Genomic DNA, 19,005 nt, shown 5'->3' on the forward strand with positions numbered 1-19,005 from the left:
TAAAAGCAAACTTAAAGGACCTGTGCTTATTGCAGCCCATCAGCAGTTGCTAGTACTTTCTAGATTGTGTGAGTTGAAAGAAGAGAAGCTCTTAACATCTACCCTTTTTGCATTGAAATAAAATAAGTATACCTTATTTAATAACTCAGTTTTTACAAGTTCTCTTCTCCATCTGGGACTTTGAACTTCAGAGTCATTGAATGTTATTACTGTTATTAACATGATTTCAGAAGAAAAAACAACAGAATATATAAAAGATAGATTGTAGTTGAGTGTCTGGATTTCAGCCAACTCTTCAATTCTAGTTGGAAGTTCAAATAACCGAATTAATAGAATATTATATTCCCAGTACCTCTATTCAAGACACAACAGCAGAATACATGAGTTACAATGACATGATAAAGTGTATAAGACTCATTTGTATTACTTTCTTTCAGAATCATTGGAATCAAACTCTTTGAAGTTAAATTATTTGAGACAGAGGAACTAGCTATTTGTACTTGAAAGCCAGAACCAAGTTACATTTTAATACATGTGTTTGGCAGTGTTGAATTAGATAATTGAATAAAGTAATTAAATAATTTAATTTGATGAAACTAATTCAGCACTTTCTTGTAGAACTCATTTGGGCAGTGCAACAGATTTACGATACACACTTAGTTCTGTAGTGGAGACGCAGCCTGAACACTATGGGACCCCAGCAGTGCTAAGGCGACCTCAGAAGGGGCGTTTCACCCCTCTGCGGGATGAACCCACTAAGGTAAGAGCTGGCTTGTGACTGGTATGTCAATAGATTGGTAGAACTCTCAAAACCCTTTGCAAAGTGTTATTTAAAGATGTGGATATTTCCTTTATAGAATTCTCAGGTTCAGACTGTTACTGGGATATCCAGCAATGACTTGATTTGAAAAAGTCAGCGCCACACTGACGTCTTGGTTAAAATAACAAGTTTGTGTAGGAACAACTGTTACTTGTGTTGTGGTGAGATTTTTGTTTACTTTTATGCCAAGGACAGCATTGAAGTTCTATATCTCGAAAAGTAACAGACTCCCCATGCTACAGATTTTGTCACCAAGTTTTTTGGAAAAGAGGATCAATTTCCTGTGTGCCTACAGAATTACATCAAAATAAGACAGTGGTAAGTGGAGTAAATATAGTAAGAAAAAGAAAGGTGTCACAGCAGTTAAAGAGGCGGAATTGATGGGCAAGTAAACATGCCATTGATAATTATGGGACCAATAACAAGATGTGACTTGTGCAGAATAAAATAGGTTTACACAAGCCTGCAATGAGAATATCAAATTTACAAGTATGTTCTTTTAAACTGAGTGAGACTGTGATGCCGCATGAGAGCAAACATAGGATGAAAGCTCTGATGGATGAAACAAGAGGAGTTTTTAAAGGGCAGAGTGCAAATGGTGTTCTTTCTAGTATTTTTGGGATAACTAGAAATTCAGAGATTAGCTGACATCAATGGATGGCTGATTAAGCCTCCTACAAAGATAGAAGGCCATTTTATCTCCTCCTGCAAAAGGTGTTGAGGTTCAATACTCAACAGGAGCCTGATAGTAGAACTTGTTTGAAAACCATGTTTTCCCTTTAAGACTCCATCTTGGGCAGAAATATTATGATGATTCAAGAAGCAGCAGGTTAATACAATGGATGCTGTAACTCCAAAGTAAAAGCTAAGGCACTTACAACACTTTCCAGGCAGGGGAAAATCTTTATAGAGTGAATCCGTTTCACATCAGTGATCTTTTATCAGCGTTCTACTGAAGAGTCATCAACATTAGCTTTCTCATCATAAACATTGGCTGACCCTCTTAGGTCAAGAAAATTAGTTATATTAAATCCTCAGTTTAGTCTACATTTGAAAGATGTATAGGTGCACAAGATCTATTTATGGTATATGTCTTCAAGTTTTCCAATTTTTGCAATTCTGTGAAAATGTGTTGGGAAGAAGCTTAAGCAACTGAGTGTCGCCAGGGCAACTAGGTCAGGTGTGCATCTTGGAATACCAACATGCATGAAAGAGGTGACAAGAGAGCCTATTATTAGCATGTCTTGTGCAATTTTTGTCACATGTATGGAGCTTTCAATTGAAACATGTCTTGACTGAAGACGTAGCTCCTGCATTAAGTAAGGGGGAGACCAGAAATACAATTTCTTTTGGATTAAGTCATCTTTCTTGTTCATGTTTATTCTTAACATTTCTTATTGATTTCTGACTTTCTCCCACAACCCTCCCCACCTGTACTCCTTCAATTAAATTTCACTCTTTCCCCTCTGTGCTTCTTGCATCATCGCTATGTGCCTTAAGCCCAGCAAGCTTCGATTTGTCTAACTAATTCACTTTTCCACTGCAGTTTCCCCAGGATACTGTATTATATGTCTACGTCCCTGATTGCTTGCCTATCTCATCCCTTAACCATCAGGCAGCTCAATGAAGTGGTCTCCCAATCTCTGTCAGGTCTCATCGATGTACGAGGTCACATGGGTGCATCGAGCACAGCAGATGAGCCTAACAGTCTCACCTCATCCGGAAGGACTGTTTGGGGACCCTGAATAGCAGTAAGGGAAGAGGTGTAGGGGCAGGTGTAGCACTTGTTCTGCTTGCAAGGACATACCAGGAGGGAGATCAGTGGGGAGGGATGAATGAAAAAGGGAGTCACATAGGGAGCAATCCCTGCAGAATGCGGAAAGTGGAGCAGGAGGGAAAGATGTGCTTGGTGGTGCGATCCCATTGGAGATGGTGGAAGTTATGGACAACTATGTGCTGGACGTGGAGTCTACTGGGGTGGTAGGTGAGGACAAGAGGAATCCTATCCCTGGTGGGGTTGTGGGTGAGGGCAGATGTGTGTGAAATGGAAGAGATACAGGTGAGGGGAGTGTTGATGGTGGAAGAAGGAAAGCCTCTTTCTTTGAAGAAGGAGTTCTGGCATCTCATTAGCTTTTAAATGAAAAGCCTCATCCTGATGTGGCGGAGACAGAGGAACTGAGAGAAGGAGGATGGCATTTTTACAAGTTGTATCATATTGCCACCATTTCCAAGTTTCTCACCAGGTCAAGTGCAATTCTTTCTTGGAAGTACTGTAGGTGGCAGCTGTTCATGGCCCCTAGGCTCCAGTGTTCCTGGAAACTACTCACAAATAGTCCCATGAATACCTTTTCCACACAGTCTGCAAGAGTTCAAGAATGCCACTCTGTACCAAGTTCTTAAATGGATTTTAGGAACAAGCAATATATGCTGGCCTTGGCAGCAATTCCATAACCCCTGAATGAATAAAAATTTACTGCTGCTTATTGAAAACAGGGGGAGAAAAACAAAGATGTTTCAAACTAGCAAGAAGGTTGCTAGTTAAGTGTACGTACATTCCTGCTGCTTGTTTTGGTCATAGTTCTTGTTTCTCCTATGTAAAATGAGATCAGCAAAGAGATTTTTATTTCATTTACCAATGTTTTGTTGTTATGTTTTCTTGGGAGCCTCAAACCGACAATTTGAAAACTATTGTTTAAAGGTAATGAACAGAAGTTACTTTAGTAGGAATTAAAAAAAATATAGAAAACCTACAGCACAATAGAAGCCCTTCGACCCACAAAGCTGTGCCGAACATGTATTTACTTTAGAAATTAGCTAGGGTTACCCATAGACCTCTATTTTTCGAAGCTCAATTACCTATCCAGGAGCCTCTTAAAAGACCCTATCGTATCTGCCTTCACCACCATCACCGGCAGCCCATTCCACGCACTCACCACTCTCTGCGTTTTAGAAAAAAACTTACCCCTGACATCTCCTCTGTACCTACTTCCAAGCACCTTAAAACTGTGCCCTCTCGTGGCAGCCATTTCAGCCCTGGGAAAAAGCCTCTGACTATCCACACAATCAATTCCTCTCAGCATCTTATACACCTCTATCAGGTTAGCTCTCATCCTCTGTTGCTCCAAGGAAAAAAAGCCAAGTTCACTCATCTCATAAGGCATGCTCCCCAATCCAGGCAACATATTTGTAAATCTCCTCTGCACCCTTTAGATAGTTTCCATATCCTTCCTGTAGTGAGGTGGCCAGAACTGAGCAGAATCATGTTCCTGTGAATTAATTCTTTTTTTTGTCAGAGATGGTTAAACAATGTTATTTCTTAATGTGATCAAAGGAAATCTTACTGGGAAATTCTGTGCCACCTTGTTTGAAGAAATTGGCCTTCCTAAATAAACTCGCCTTAACTCTGGCAACTGTTACTGGAATAGTTTGCTGATTTATTACCTACCCTGATCACAGAGAAAATTTCATATTTAAGTGACAGACTGGCATTAGGTATCTTACTATCTGTCAAGAGAGTCAGATTTTGATGTTACTGTTACGTCTTTTTACATATCATTTAAACACAACACCTGTACCTTAAAGTATAACTGGGACTTCACTAATCCTTAATTTCTTGAACTCTAATAACCAATTTGATTGATGCTTGATGGTTCAAGTGTTTCTACTGTCGATCACCTCAAGCCACTTTGCTGCCTGTAATCTAAAAACTAATGAATGTTCTATGCAGATCCAGGCATGCAATCACCCTGACTTCTCAGATCTTTGATGATCATTGGATCATACACTTGTACAAGTAAACGGCCCACTTTGTGTTCCCTTTAATTGGCTAAGATTGCCTCTGTAGCCTATGATCTGTTATGTAGCATCTATATCAACATTGATAGTTTAATTAGTTTTGGCCTTTTTCTTCTTTGACATTCAGTTGGTCTACTGACAGTACCATAAATGATCAAATTAGTAACTGTGGGCTTTTGCTGGTACAGTTTTAAGATCTTGCCAAATTTCCTTTTGCACTTTTATGATTACATTTTATTACAAGTCTTCCCCATTATATTTTTTATATTTTAGTCTGTACTATTTTGGGGAAAAATTGGGTTTGGCAGGTAGAATGTTAATGTGGGGCAGTCTTGAATGCGTATTTTGTTACCAGATTTTCATGCTGTTTTATGCAGCATGTGCATCTATGTGTTAAGACAAATTGCACAACCAGGCCATGCTGTACCCTTTCAAATCTAAAATAATATATACCAAGGTAACTTGTACTGTAATGAAACCAATAATGTTTCTCCTGACACTATATTTACAACACCTTGTACCAGGCAGCATCCTAATGAATCTGGTCTTACTGTTTTTGCCTCAACAGCACTTTTTACACAATTCCAAAACTAGAAAAGTAATCAAAGTTTGTGATTCACTATCATCTTGGGCTTAATACTTCATACCTCCTGCTATTCAGTATTTCATGAGCTTTTTTTGATAGCTCATGAGATACTGCTTTTAGCTGCCCAAACCTTGGCTCTTCTGCACCGCCCAATCTTGTACCAATTATTAGTACTTTGTTTTACTTTTAACCAAACTATACCAGCTCGCTTAAGTCCTTGACTTATCTATACATCTTCGGCAGTATTTTTTGAGCTTCAGAATTAATTCATTCATTTTCATTTCATCTGTAAATGTGAACAGTACTCCTGATTTCCCCCTGAAGGCTAAAGCAAAGCCTTTACATCTGGATGAAGGCTATAGTAAATATTGTTGTTTCTCAGTGCAAATTAGTTATGTTGAATTTTACTGCAATCTAGATGTATAATAAATTGAAGGATTCAACAATTTTGACTCTCAGGATTTCAGATTCAGCCAACACCAGAAGAGCCAGGGTGGAGTTCAAGATTTTGAATTCTGTGGTTAATTCTCACCAGTTAAATAAGCATTTGATCTAAATATTTTGAACCTAACCACAAGAGGTTTTGTAGGCCCAAGAGTGTCAGCCCCACTGCTCTGTGCCAGCTGAGGATCCCACCTGCCTGTGTTTGTTCCACCTCCCTCTCTTCTTGCTACTACCATCAGTCAGGAGATGCAGGAATCTAGGGTCCCATGCCAGCATGGCATGACGAACTGTTGTTGTCCTGCAACCATTGGGCTCTTGGATCAGTGTGGCTGGCTTCATTCACCGCAACGCTGAACTGACGGCACAGTCTCGGGACTTATTTTCTGGAACTCTGCCTTGGTTATGTATGGTTTTTCATGAATTTTAATGTAATTTGTTATTTTTCTGTGATTGCCTACAAGAAAATGAATCTCAAGCTTGTATATAGTATACATACTTTGATAATAAATTTACTTTGAACTTTGAAGATGTACACCAAGCAATAACAATTGGTAACTGCAATTTCTTCCATTGACCACGTAGATTCAGACTTTAAGTGAACAGGACTGGGAGTGCACTCAGCAAGCAAACGTTCTGACCAGTGCCACACATGCTTTTGAAAGTGATACAGAAATGTCCGACATTGACGACGAGGACGGCGAGACGATGTTCAGTTCAGCCGATCTGCTTTCACCCAGCGGGCACTCGGATGCTCAGACTCTGGCTATGATGTTACAAGAACAACTTGATGCTATCAATAAAGAAATCAGGTAGGGTGAAAAACTGTGCAAGGAAACTTGTGGAGATGCTGTTATAACAGCATATGGTGTGCTTCCTGAAACTACTCCCTTTCATTAAAACTTCCACTGTGATTTTTTAACTTATTTGCACATTATAATTTATTTCAACTTACAGACAGTACTATTGTTGAAATTGTGAGGTAAGATCTTTCTTTCACATTATTTTAAATTATAATCTGTTGTATTTGTATAATTGTTGTCAGCTTTTTAATGATGAGTGGCTTGCTGATGCTAACGTTACCAAGTCTTTTCTATGCCAGGATGATCCAAGAGGAGAAGGAGTCCACGGAGCAGCGAGCTGAGGAAATTGAGTGCCGTGTGGGGAGTGGAAGCATGGATGGGCTCAATTTACCTCGCATTCGAACGGGCACCTCCATTCCAACATCCCTCACAGCCCTGTCCCTCACCAGTTCTTCTCCACCTGTGAGTGGACGCTCCACACCCAAGCTAACTCCTCGCAGTTCATCCCATGACCTGGACCGGATGGGCATCATGACGCTGGTGGGCATCTCGTTAAATGGGAAGGGCAGCTTTGGGGTGGGAGTATGGATGCAAGAACAAATGTGTTGCTTCAGAAGCTGTGCTGAACTGCACGTGAATATCATCCTGACGCTTACAGACATCAAATTAGTTCTTCCCAGCAGTTATGTTTATGCAGAAGATGACCTCAAGATTTATATAAGGCAGACAGCCCTCATGCGTAATCATGTTGCTGGGTAGCAGATAAAAAGCAAAAAAGGAGCAAATAGTTGTCATTTCAATAATTAACCTAGAAATAGAAAATATATTTAGAGTTACATAAGGAAGCTATGAGATTGTGTTGAAGTGCAGATTTCCATCAAAATCTGTGGTTAATTTTCACCAATTAAATAAGCATTTGATTGAAAATATTTTGAACATAAAGACAAGAGATTTTTCAGATGCTGATAATCTAGAGCAATACCCATAAAATACTAGGAAGAACCCAGCAGGTCAGGGAGTATATTTAGAGGGGAAGTAAAAAATCAACAACCTGATGAAGGATCTCAACCTGGAACATTTCCCTCCATGCAGTAAATGCTGTTTGTCCTGCTGAATTCCTCCAGCATTTTGTGTAAACATTTTTAACAGTGTATTTTAAATGATAATCTAGTCATTAGGGGTCCACATGTAGACAAAGGACTTAAGGAAAACATTTTACTAAATCCCACATTTGTCATCAAATCCTGCACCTGATTCCCATGTGTGCTCAAAAATGCAGAGAATATCACATTTTCTGTTGTGTCCAAGGCAGTTTCCTGCTGGTGTGACAAACATTCACTGTTTGAAAAAGCAAAGTTATAGAAGTATCCTAACTGAATCACACAAGTAACTGCCAAATAATTTAAATTCAGAAATTTAGCAAGATGTTTGAAAGAGCCACAGATAGCAATCATTTAGTGCTTTCCTTTCTTACCTTATGTTTTACACTGTGGGGTTAAAAGCTGAATGTGGTGAGAGTAAGTGAGAATATCTGACAACTTCAGGGATCACCACTGATTAATTGGTCAATTTTGCAGACTGAAAAATGTCTGAACTATGTAATGCATGTCCAAGAATGAAAAGGTTGACCTCCAAATCTCTAGGATTATACTTAATGGAGTTCAGAAGAATAAGGGGGGAATCTTATTGAAACCTGCCAGGTACTGAAAAATCTGGTTTGAGTGGATGTGGAGAGAACATTGAATTAGTAGGAGAGTCTGTGACCTGAGGGCTCAGCCTCAGAATAAAAGGTGTTCCTTTATAACTGAGACAAGGAGGATTTTTTCAGCCAAGAGGGTGGAATTGTGGAATTCATTGCCACAAAGTGTGATGGAGGCTAAGCCACTGGATGTAGTTAAGACAGAAATTGATAGTTTTGTGGTGAGTATGGGGATTAATCATTATGGGGAGATGGCAGGAGAATGGGGTTGAAATAAAAGTCAGCCAGGATTGAAAGGCAAAGCAGAATTGATGGGCCAAATGGCCTAATAATGCTTATATCTCTTATAATCTTGTGAATATTATCCTCAGTAACTGATTTCCTAAGTAGTGTTTTGCTCTGACATTATTTCTCTCCTATGTGTAGGGAGCCCTCAGGTTACCAAGCTCCCTTTAAGTTAGTATCTGTACTATATGAGTCGATGTACGTGTGACTTATCTCCCTGACCTCATTGATTGTCTCTCTCTTTTTCCTGCAACCGCTGTTCAGCCTAGTGACTTAAGGAAGCACCGTCGGAAGGTAAATAGAACTGGTGGTCATGATTATAAGCCGTGGTATTTTTAAAATGCTCCTTCATCCATGATTTATTTTTGTTATTTTCATTTACCTAGGGCATGGCAATGGTTTTGCAGAAAATACCAGTAATGTTAAAGTTACTCAAATGTTGATGCTTAATTTATGAACACAGGGCAATGTCTGATCCCATCCTCATGCAGCAGCATACATTCCAAAAGTCAATAGCTACAAGTAACCAATGTTGAAGTCTCTGCCTTTCCTTCACCTGAGAATCCTGTAGCTAGTTGCAGTTACCCTATAACTATGTTGGCTGAGATTAGGCAACTCACGTCAGATTGTGTAGTGTTTTCGTGCAGGGTGTAGAAACTCTGAACTAAACACCAAGTTAAACCATAGCCAATGAGGACAGCATTACAGTAAGGTTAACCGTTTACTCTTTACTCTTCCACATTAACGTATGGTGCAAACTGGTGATAAAACAATACAAAATATATACAGTATCTGTTTCCTTCTTAGCATCACATTTACATCATAAATACTTGTAAAAGTAAAACTACAACAAGGCACATTACATCAAAGTCTCATTAAAGTACAACGTACAGTCAGAATCTACCTACGCCATCAACAGCTTTAAATACACTTCAACACAAACTTTCCAGCAATGCTTTCAATAGCACAAGAAAATAAACCTCATCAACCTTCATTTCTTTTAACAGAATCAGCATATTCAATATAACAGATTTCAACATATCAACTGTCATATGAACTTACGCTGTTGCTTCTATGATGTTTCTTAGTGCGTGGAAATGGAACTTTTCTCGCGCTGATCCTGCACACACAAGCCCCCACCTTCCAGTTTCTCCAAACTGGTATTTACCCACAAGACGCAGGGAAACCGGGTGTGACGTCATCACATGCCACGATATATCACAGATAATGAATTTACCTTCAACAACTGCAACATAGATATCAACCTTAACTTTAACTAAAAAATAATTACAAATGAATTACTAAAGCGAAAATGTAATAAAGCTAAATAAATACCTTAAGGGCAACACAGTTGGTGAGACTATATCTCTCTTCCTTGCTAGGTAAAGCAGACATTTAGGGAAAAACTTCCCTACTTCCTAGCCACCAGAAAGCAGAAAAGAGTGAGATACATTGGCATGGTTGGCAGATTGCCTTATTGCCTTGGATAGATAGATAGATAGATAGATAGATACTTTATTCATCCCCATGGGGAAATTCAACTTTTTTTCCAATGTCCCATACACTTGTTGTAGCAAAACTAATTACATACAATACTTAACTCAGTAAAAAATATGATATGCATCTAAATCACTATCTCAAAAAGCATTAATAATAGCTTTTAAAAAGTTCTCAAGTCCTGGCGGTAGAATTGTAAAGCCTAATGGCATTGGGGAGCCATTTGCAAGTCACTTTGATTTTTACTTACTCTGATTTTCCAAATAATGTTTCTTTACTGTTGGTAGGCAGGAATCTCAAAAACTATCACAGAATATTAGTCTCACAACTAGATTGTATAGCTGAACAGGAGGTTATCATGGGTTGGTCAATGTTCCCTGCAATCGTGCCCTTGCATTAGTTGGAGCTCTGTAAATAAATCATTTCAGCCTTTGGCTTTCCTGCAGTTTTTCATCTTGTGTCTCAATCTTACTAAATGAAGAGGTTTATCAGGATGCTGTCTGCGCTAGAGTTTATGAGCTGTAAGGAAAAGGTCAACAAACTTGGATTGTTCTGTCTAGAATATCAGACAGAGGCTGAGGGGAGACTTGATGGAAGTTTTTAAAATTATGAGTTAAGATAGCATAGTCAGAATCTTTTCCCCAGGGTAGAAATGTCAAGCACCAGAGGTCATGCTTTAAGGTTAGAAGGAAAAAGTGAAGGTTTAAAGGCGATGTGAGGGACAGGATTTTTATGCAGATACTGTTCCCTCTAAGCTGCGTGGGTGCTCGGCCGCACAGTCATTGAAATTCTCCTGCACACATAGCCGTACAGCTGGAATTTCTTTTATATAATGTGAATTGAAAGTGCCACGCAGTTTTCAGGCCGTGTAAAAACTTCCTGCTCAGAGCAGTGGTCCGTGCAGTACAGTTATAAAAAAATATTGGAGAGAACATTGGTGGTAGGTGCTTGGAATAGACTAGCAGGAGTAATCAAGGAGTTTGGTGGAGTTTATGGCACATGAAAACAACATGAATTTAACAGGATTGGCTGGTCAATAAATTTAATATAATAATACAAGATCATATTCAACCCCTCGATGGTTGCTCTTCATTCATTAAGATCTTGGTGATTTTTTACCTTAGTGTTACTTTCTTGCAATAATTCCTTATTCCTCGGTTCTTTTAATATCTAAAAGTGTATCAGTACCTGAACTTGAAGGCATCACAGCTGTTGAGCTATATTCAATTGACAACCTGTAGCAATGGAAAAGAGACAGCCAACACCTTTATGGTTCCTAGATCTTTATGGACAGAAATCTTCCTTTAAGTTTCATGGCAAAGACCTTTACATTTCTGGTTATAAAAATCTAATTCAATTGTTCTTCATCTGTGAACTTCTTAGAAGATTGGGAGAGCTATTCCAATATTGTGCATTACACAGTGAGCCCTTGCTGTATGCAGTGTAATGAGCAAACAGGAACGGTCATTGGTAATTTGTTTTCTCTTATTTGAACAAATATACTGAGACACTTGCTTTATTGCAGCTGAAACCATGAATTAGTGTTGCACTTTATTTTTTAAATTATCATTTAGTCTTCTTAGCTGCGGAAAAAGCAAAAGTAGGATGTGAGGGATCATTTCTTTTTCCCATATTTTGTTTACCATTGAGTAGTGAAATTGTCAATGAGTTGGACCTTGAGAAGGCCAATGAATTCAATTTAGCCTGGCACAATTCTGTACAGTTGCATGCCCCACATTCCTCTCCACACTACTTCATCTCCTTCCTGTGCTCTTCATGCACATGGGATGGGAAAGAACTGTGCATTGTGTGCTACTAATTCCAACGCCCTCTAGTGCATTACTCAAGTCTTCATTGCCTGTAAACATCTCCCATATTTCTTCATGAGTATTCCACTCAACCCAACTCATGAGCTCTATTGCCACTTTGCTACATCATCCTTTGTATCTGACTGACTGCCATCAGTACTAACATTTATTGAATTCCTATGGCCTCGAAATGTAAAATCTGAAGTCCCATTGTTGGTTATATATCTCTCCTTGTTCTCACCCCACACTGCTTCCATCAACACTTGTGGCAGTACAGCAAGTATGTCCTAATTTATTCTCTTGTCCAAAGCATCCTCTCTCTTTTATTCAGCTACTCAAGTTTAAGTTCCTGTTTATTGTCATTTCAACCATATACATGCATACTACCAAATGAAACAACATTCCTGTGGACCAAGCTATACAAGACAGTACTTATAACTCACACATAATACATAAAGTAATATTACCAAAATTAAATTAATAAATACCTTAGAGGTTTATTCATAACACAAGACAAAAAGTAAATAGTAATGCTACTGGTGCTTCATACATGGTGAGACCTGGGTAGTGGCAGGGACTTCAGTATTTTCATGGCATGGGAGGAAGCTGTTTCTCATCCTAATAGTACTCTGGAGTGTTTGCCCCTCTCCATTCCCCTACACGATGTCATCTTGATACTTTCCTCTTTGTTTCTATTGTATACCTCCTGATTTTAAGTTTTCTAATTGGCAGTGCGTTTTGAAGAGTTTTAAAACTGCTTTCAGGATACAAGTTGTTGTTCCCTCTGCACTTCCCCAGAAATCCTTTATCACAGGATTCAACACTGAAATGGGAGAAGATAACAGACTGTTGGTTTCATATTCTAATTGACATCTAGCGTATTTTGTTGGATCATCAGATATTTTTTATACAATATAACAATTCTACCCATGCTCTTTGTTCACCTCACAATATGTGCTTTAGTCTCCAGTGTCAAGGGAGGACAACCGTGAAGATAAAACAACAATCAGATGTGAAACATCACCTCCTTCATCTCCACGGACCGTAAGGTTGGAAAAACTTGCCCACTCACTGCAGTCAACAAGTCAAGAAGAAGGTCGAGGGTGAGGAGAATTTCATGTTTGACAAGCGTAGGTCATAAATATATATATCTTAAAAGTCAATGAGTTTCAAAGAGAACGGTAATCCTGAAGATTGGTAGCAAATAAAATATGTTTCTGACTTCACTTAAATAGAGTTGGCACTGGTCATGTTATTTAAGTAAAGGATTCAAGTTTCATGAGAAATTAAACCAACAAAGCACTCTTATAGATTTGGAAAGATTATTACTGATTCTGAAATGCTTTGCACCAATATCCCATTAAGACATCCCTAAAGTAAAAATCATTCACTCATTGCCACTACCTGAATAAATTCTATTTCATTTATACAACAAAAAGTTATTAATTTCCCATTCAAAAATAACTCACCTGCATAATGTGGTGTGACAACAGGAAATATTTTTTTCTTTCCTATAGTTAGCCTAACAAACTGCTTCTGAATGTTAAAATGTTTTTTTAACAATTTACCACATGTTATCTTGCCTAGTTTGTACTATAAATAAGTTTTAAAATAAGCATTTTAAAAAGGAAGTGTCCATAACACCTTGTACACTTCACATAGTGAAATGTCACAGAGCCTTTAAGAGAGAAATGTTCATTTTATACTGAATACTCAGGGTTTGTTATTGTTGCAAGAGGATAATAAATTATAACAAGCTATTCACATCTCAATATCATCCTTGGACAATGCTGACGGGTGTTCATGTGTTTTATGTGAAGGCATAAAACATAGTAAATTTTAAAACAAAATTATCTTGAAGTACCAAATGTAAAAAATGTTTCTGATTTCTTTTAAATATAGTTGTCACTGGTCATGTTATTAAAGAATTCAAAATATCAATTTTGTGAAACCTGCCCTTTTGGTCCTCCTGGTGGTTCAGCTCCCAGCATCATTCCTGAATTGCAAACGTTTGAAATCTTTGATTCTTGTGGCAATATCCAACAACATTACCAGCCAGTTCCTTCATGATTACAGAGAATTGAACTTGCTGCCTGACAAAGAACATTCTGGAAACTGAGTTTCTTACATAGGAGCAGAAGCACAAGGGTAACGTTTCTGCCATTTAGTAAAGTAACTTCCAGTTTTTCAATTATTAATTCCAGCTTCAATAGTTTTTGGTGGTGAGTTTCAGATCTCCACTATGCTTGTGTAAAGAAATCCTGCCAAATCAGCCTCTGAACTGCATGGCTCTAATCTTAACAAATCCCCCTTTGTTCTGATCTCCCCATCAGAGTAATTTCCTGCAGTCTTCGCTATCAAATCCATTGTATTCATCTTAAAAAAAGACTTTGATCATTGCTTATACTTCTATTTTCAAGGCACTATGTGACTTCTCAGTGTAATCTGCCCTCATAATTTAATTCCTTTAGCCCATGCTGCATCTTTCTGATGATTCTGCTCTTTCCCTTCAAAGCCAATCGATCTTTCCTAAATTGTGATATTGATTCTCCACAACTTGTTATGTGTACTGAAGCTGGTACCTGATATATCATTCTGAATCAGAATAACAACATGTCACTTAAAAGCATAGAACATCTAAAGTATCTTCTGTTTCCACGGGATTCTAGATAATAATAATAAATCATGCAAACTGAGTTAATATTACTTAATGGTAAACTTCTGGACACATAATTTACTGAAAATTGAATCAAATTGTTAATCATTGATTTCAGGGTCTTTTGGATTGCTGACTGGCCTCTTGTGATTAACTTATTTGTTTGATTGCTATTGCAATGGTTGATTTTCAGCACATTGACTGCAGAGGAGCTGGCTAGCAATCCCAGTAGCAACAACAGCAGCCAAGACTCGTTGCATAAGGGTTCAAAGAAGAAAGGCATTAAATCCTCTATAGGCCGTCTGTTTGGCAAAAAGGAGAAGGCACGGCTGGGCCAGCTCAGCAAGGAAATGGCTTCAGTTCATGGTATGTACAGCTGGATTTCAAAGATTATATTAACTATCAAGATATATACAATCATCTGGTGCTTAAAAGCCCAGCAGGTGTGATTAAAGGTGGCACTGCTGTGGTGCTGGTTGAGTAAGGAGGGAAAAGTCAGCCAGGTTTTGCACTTTTTTTGGGATGTGTGTACGAGATATCGAGTTCAATGTAAAGCCTGCCAAAACTCAAGGTTCACAAGGCATGGGTTGGGCAGAAATCTAAATCTGACTACTTTTGGATGGAGATTTTGGACATAGACACATCTTGCTAATAGGCTTACTGATGATTAAGAGGATCTGGTTTCTGCTCCCTCTCTGATTTAATACTTTAAGTGAACTAAGATCAATCAAATGGAATATTGTCCTTTGGTTAATCAACAGACATGCAACCACAATGTATATAACTTTATCAAGTCAGTGTATAACAAGAAATGAGTGGAGGCTGAGTATTTTTTGTGTTTCCTCTATAATTAACACAGGCGAACTAGAACTGTGGGACAGCAGTGTAGCAGTTAATACAATGCTATTACAGCATCAGCGACTGGGCTTCAATTCCACAGCTGTCTGTTACAATAATGTTCATTCTCCCAGTCATCAAGTGGGTTTCCTCCCATGTTCCGAACATGTATGGCTTATTAGGTCAATCGGTCACATGGATTTAATTGGGAGGCGCAGGCTCTTGGAGCTGAAAAGACCTGTAACCGTGCTGTATTTCTAAATAAAAATAAATATTCCATGAATAACAAAAAACTAAGGGAAAATGGAAATAATGAAAACTTAGCAGGGATGAACTTTATCCACTAAATCATAAATTAAGTGGCTTTCGCATCTATCCGAATCATTAATCAAATTGCACTTCAACTTTGCATTTCTATCCTCCCTCAGCTACTAACTTCTTCTTCGCTTTAATGTGTGGAATGTATTTTCTTGTGTTTTGTATTTGGCTATTGATGACTGAAATCACAGCAACTGATAAAATACTGACCATAATTTTAATATTTATGTTGTATATTGGTTCAGGTTTGATTATAATAGCTTGGAGCTGAAATTAGAACTGAATTGAAGTGCCTAGGGACACCTGTGATAGGAACCAGAGAACAAGGAAAGTTGTTGGAATTAGTCAAATCAAAGATTTATGAAAGGAATTGTGTTTAACAAGTGTAATGGAATTTTTTGGAGAGTGAAACTGTTAGATGAGGGAGAACCAGTGGATGTGGTGCGTTATGGATTCTCAGAAGGTGATATCCCATTAGTTTGGTGCTAAAATATTGATGTGGATTGAAAATTAGATGAAAGTATATATAAGTTGTTGTATTTTATGGTAACAGGAGATGAGCAGCAGGACATCAAAAGAAATAATACTTTTCGCTCAATACATTTAGGACTGACAAGGGAGGGAATATGTTGTTGAGACAGAGGTAACAGTGGTTAGCATAACACCTTTTAGCACCAGTGACCTGGGTTCAATACCCAGCATTGTCTGTAAGGAGTTTGTCTGTTCTCCTGTGACAGCATGGGCTTCCTCCAGGAGCTCCTCCCACATCCCAAAGATGGGTTTTTGTGGAAGATGGGTGTAGTTGGCTTGATGGAAGACTCATGACTCTCAGAGTTCAACATCTCTGGCTTTTCACCTCATTCAAGTTAAGCTGCTCAGAGATGAAACATTTGCCCTTTATGGGAGTGTATGACATCTGCATCAGTTCTGGGCAGCCAGAGAAACAGGGCCTTCAATGTACTTTTTGTATGTGAGGACGTGGGGAATACTACTTTTAAGATGACTTTGCTATTTTTAGTATTTAAGGCTTGAGGTAAGAAATGCATCTGTATCAACATATTTGATTAAACAAATTACATTTCTTTCACTACTGGATTGAGGGCTCTAGTCTTAGGTGTTTGATGTTGTGATTATAAATGTTACAGAAACAAGTATCCTTCAGCCCACTCTCATTGTACAGGCTGTCTGATCCCAGACTAGGTGATACATCAGATTTTCTTTTTTGCTTCCCATCTTGGCTCCACAGAACTGACTGCAATTCATTGGAAAGCTTGTGTGCATAAGATGCAGTATGTTAAGTTTGAATACATTTCATGGATGTTCAGATAACCAGTACTGACAGGCCAGATTCTCACTTGGGAATTTTACTAAAAGTTTTCAACTATCAGTGGTATATTCTGCAGTAGTGAGAAGCAGTATTTTAGTGAAAGGAAAAAGGAAATCATTGGGAGAATTGTCAAAAAAAGGATTAAAGTGCTGTTGAAGTGCCCTTTGACCCACCTTGCTCTTCACCTACTGCAGGTAACATTTGATTACGAAAATGAAATGTTAAAGTACCTACTGAAACATTGTAAAGTATATTGCTTATTTTGCATACAAATAAATCAATATGTTGTTTATTTCTCTCATGTCTCACAGGATATGGATATTTTGGTAAGTAGTGGCAATTTAAATCACGCCACAGTTTCAGTACTTTTCTATTTTTTTATTCATTAATAATTTAAATGCTAAATTTACCACGGAAGGCAGAGAAGTTTTTAATTAAACTGTATATTTTTATTCCTCTTGTAGAACAGAAACAGCAAAAGTTCAAAGTAAATTTATTATCACAGTACATATATGTCACCATATACAACTCTGGGATTTTTTTTCTTGTGGGCATACTCAAAAAATCCAGTAACCATAATAGAATCAATGAAAGACCTCATCAACAGGGCAGACAACCAGCGTGCACAAGGTAGCAAACTGTGCAACTACAAAACGAAAGAGAAAAAAAGAAATAATTATAATCTATAAGTAAGCAATAATCTCAAGAACATGAGATGAAGAGTCATTGAATGTGAGTCAATAGGTTGAATGAAGTTATTCCTTCTAGTTCAAGAGCCTGATGATTGAGGGATAATAACTAAATCTGAACCTGGTAGTCTTGAGTGCTCTACCTTCTTCCTGATGCCAGCAGTGAGAAAAGAACATGATGGATGGGGGTCCCTGATGATGGGTGCTGTTTTCCTGCATCAGTGCTCCTCGTAGATGTGCTTAGCGGTAGGAAGGGCTTTACCCTTGACGGACTGGACCACATCTACTACTTTTTGCAGACTTTTCTGCTCAAAGGCGTTTGTGTTTCCATACCAGGTTGTGATACAGCCAGTCAATATATTCTCCACAACACATCTATAGAAGTTAATTATAATATTATGGAATAGCATAACACTCCAGAGAAAACCTCATTTATGCAATTGGGTTGGAATGATCATTTCACAAGAATTGAGAAGGCTCAATAGAAGTAGATTTTAGTGGAAAAGTACTCCAATTATACTTCCAATTAATCCACAATTAGTCTTAACTTGGCAAACTTTGTTTGTGCTCCAAATTTTCCTTTGGTAGATGTTCTTTCTTTCCTCCTTGTTTTCCAGCATACGTTGTATATGCATCTAAATAGAACAAATCCACCAAGCCTAGTGTTGAATATCTGCCAATATCACTTTGGAGTCATTGCAGGAGGAGTGAAATATCAAAGGCCACATGTGACAGGCCTGTTACATTGCTTTCTGAACACCGCTTGCCATCTTGCACTAACATCCGCAAAGGGAACATGCCAAAAGGAAAACTGTGAATATGGGTCACCAATGTGTCTAGGAAACACTGGTGTCTCATTGTTGCAGTCCTTTTGCTTTTGTAACTTTGCAGCTGCGTGATATTCTTGTGTTTCAAGCTACCAGTAGATTTAGGAATCCCAATTTCAATTTTTTTAAATTATTGGAAGTTGAATTAAAGTGATAGTAAAGTTCTCTTAATGTTCACTTGTTGTTAACCAGGTGGCATTCTGGATGCAGAAATGGCTATTCAGGACTCCCTTACTCTGGGCAAACTTGGAACACAAGCAGAGAGAGATCGAAGGTTAAAGAAAAAGTAAGTTTGAGTCAATTATTTATTTTGAATAAAAGCATAGCAGTTGCTCTTCAGGCTTTAGTGTTCCTTCCCACAATACTCAATTTCACTCAATTCCACGGGCAGTCAGATATCCAGATGTTCAATCCAAGTCGATGCCTTTCTAGTGTCATATTACAGAGTTTTTCAACATCCCTGTCAATGCCCCAGTGAACAGTCATCCATCAGTGCCCCTTTTATCCAAGTGCTTGGGTCCTAATGCCTCTTTTTCTTGTAGAGGTGCTAAGACACTATCTGTTCTTCTTGTAGCCTAATTATGTGCTGCTGTCAAGCAATTTTACATTAGCTATTG

The 19,005-nt window shown here is 38.2% G+C and overlaps 1 protein-coding gene across 8 annotated transcripts in view; it reads left to right on the forward strand.

The window, feature by feature from the left end:
* The window catches only part of ppfia4 (PTPRF interacting protein alpha 4), a 682,729-nt gene that overhangs the window by 610,668 nt on the left and 53,056 nt on the right, over nucleotides 1-19,005 (forward strand). For 5 of the 8 annotated variants that reach the window (XM_073030364.1, XM_073030363.1, XM_073030366.1 and 2 more), the window contains 8 exons: nucleotides 619-760; nucleotides 6,228-6,454; nucleotides 6,745-6,985; nucleotides 8,694-8,723; nucleotides 12,698-12,837; nucleotides 14,584-14,756; nucleotides 17,184-17,198; nucleotides 18,581-18,674. In XM_073030364.1, the coding sequence (XP_072886465.1) occupies nucleotides 619-760; nucleotides 6,228-6,454; nucleotides 6,745-6,985; nucleotides 8,694-8,723; nucleotides 12,698-12,837; nucleotides 14,584-14,756; nucleotides 17,184-17,198; nucleotides 18,581-18,674 (1,062 nt within the window). The remainder of the gene's footprint in view (nucleotides 1-618; nucleotides 761-6,227; nucleotides 6,455-6,744; nucleotides 6,986-8,693; nucleotides 8,724-12,697; nucleotides 12,838-14,583; nucleotides 14,757-17,183; nucleotides 17,199-18,580; nucleotides 18,675-19,005) is intronic. The other 3 variants (XM_073030365.1, XM_073030368.1, XM_073030367.1) reach the window with 2 other exon arrangements.

The sequence above is a fragment of the Hemitrygon akajei genome, chromosome 27 (assembly GCF_048418815.1).
Source record: "Hemitrygon akajei chromosome 27, sHemAka1.3, whole genome shotgun sequence".
Taxonomy (NCBI): Eukaryota; Metazoa; Chordata; class Chondrichthyes; order Myliobatiformes; family Dasyatidae; genus Hemitrygon; species Hemitrygon akajei.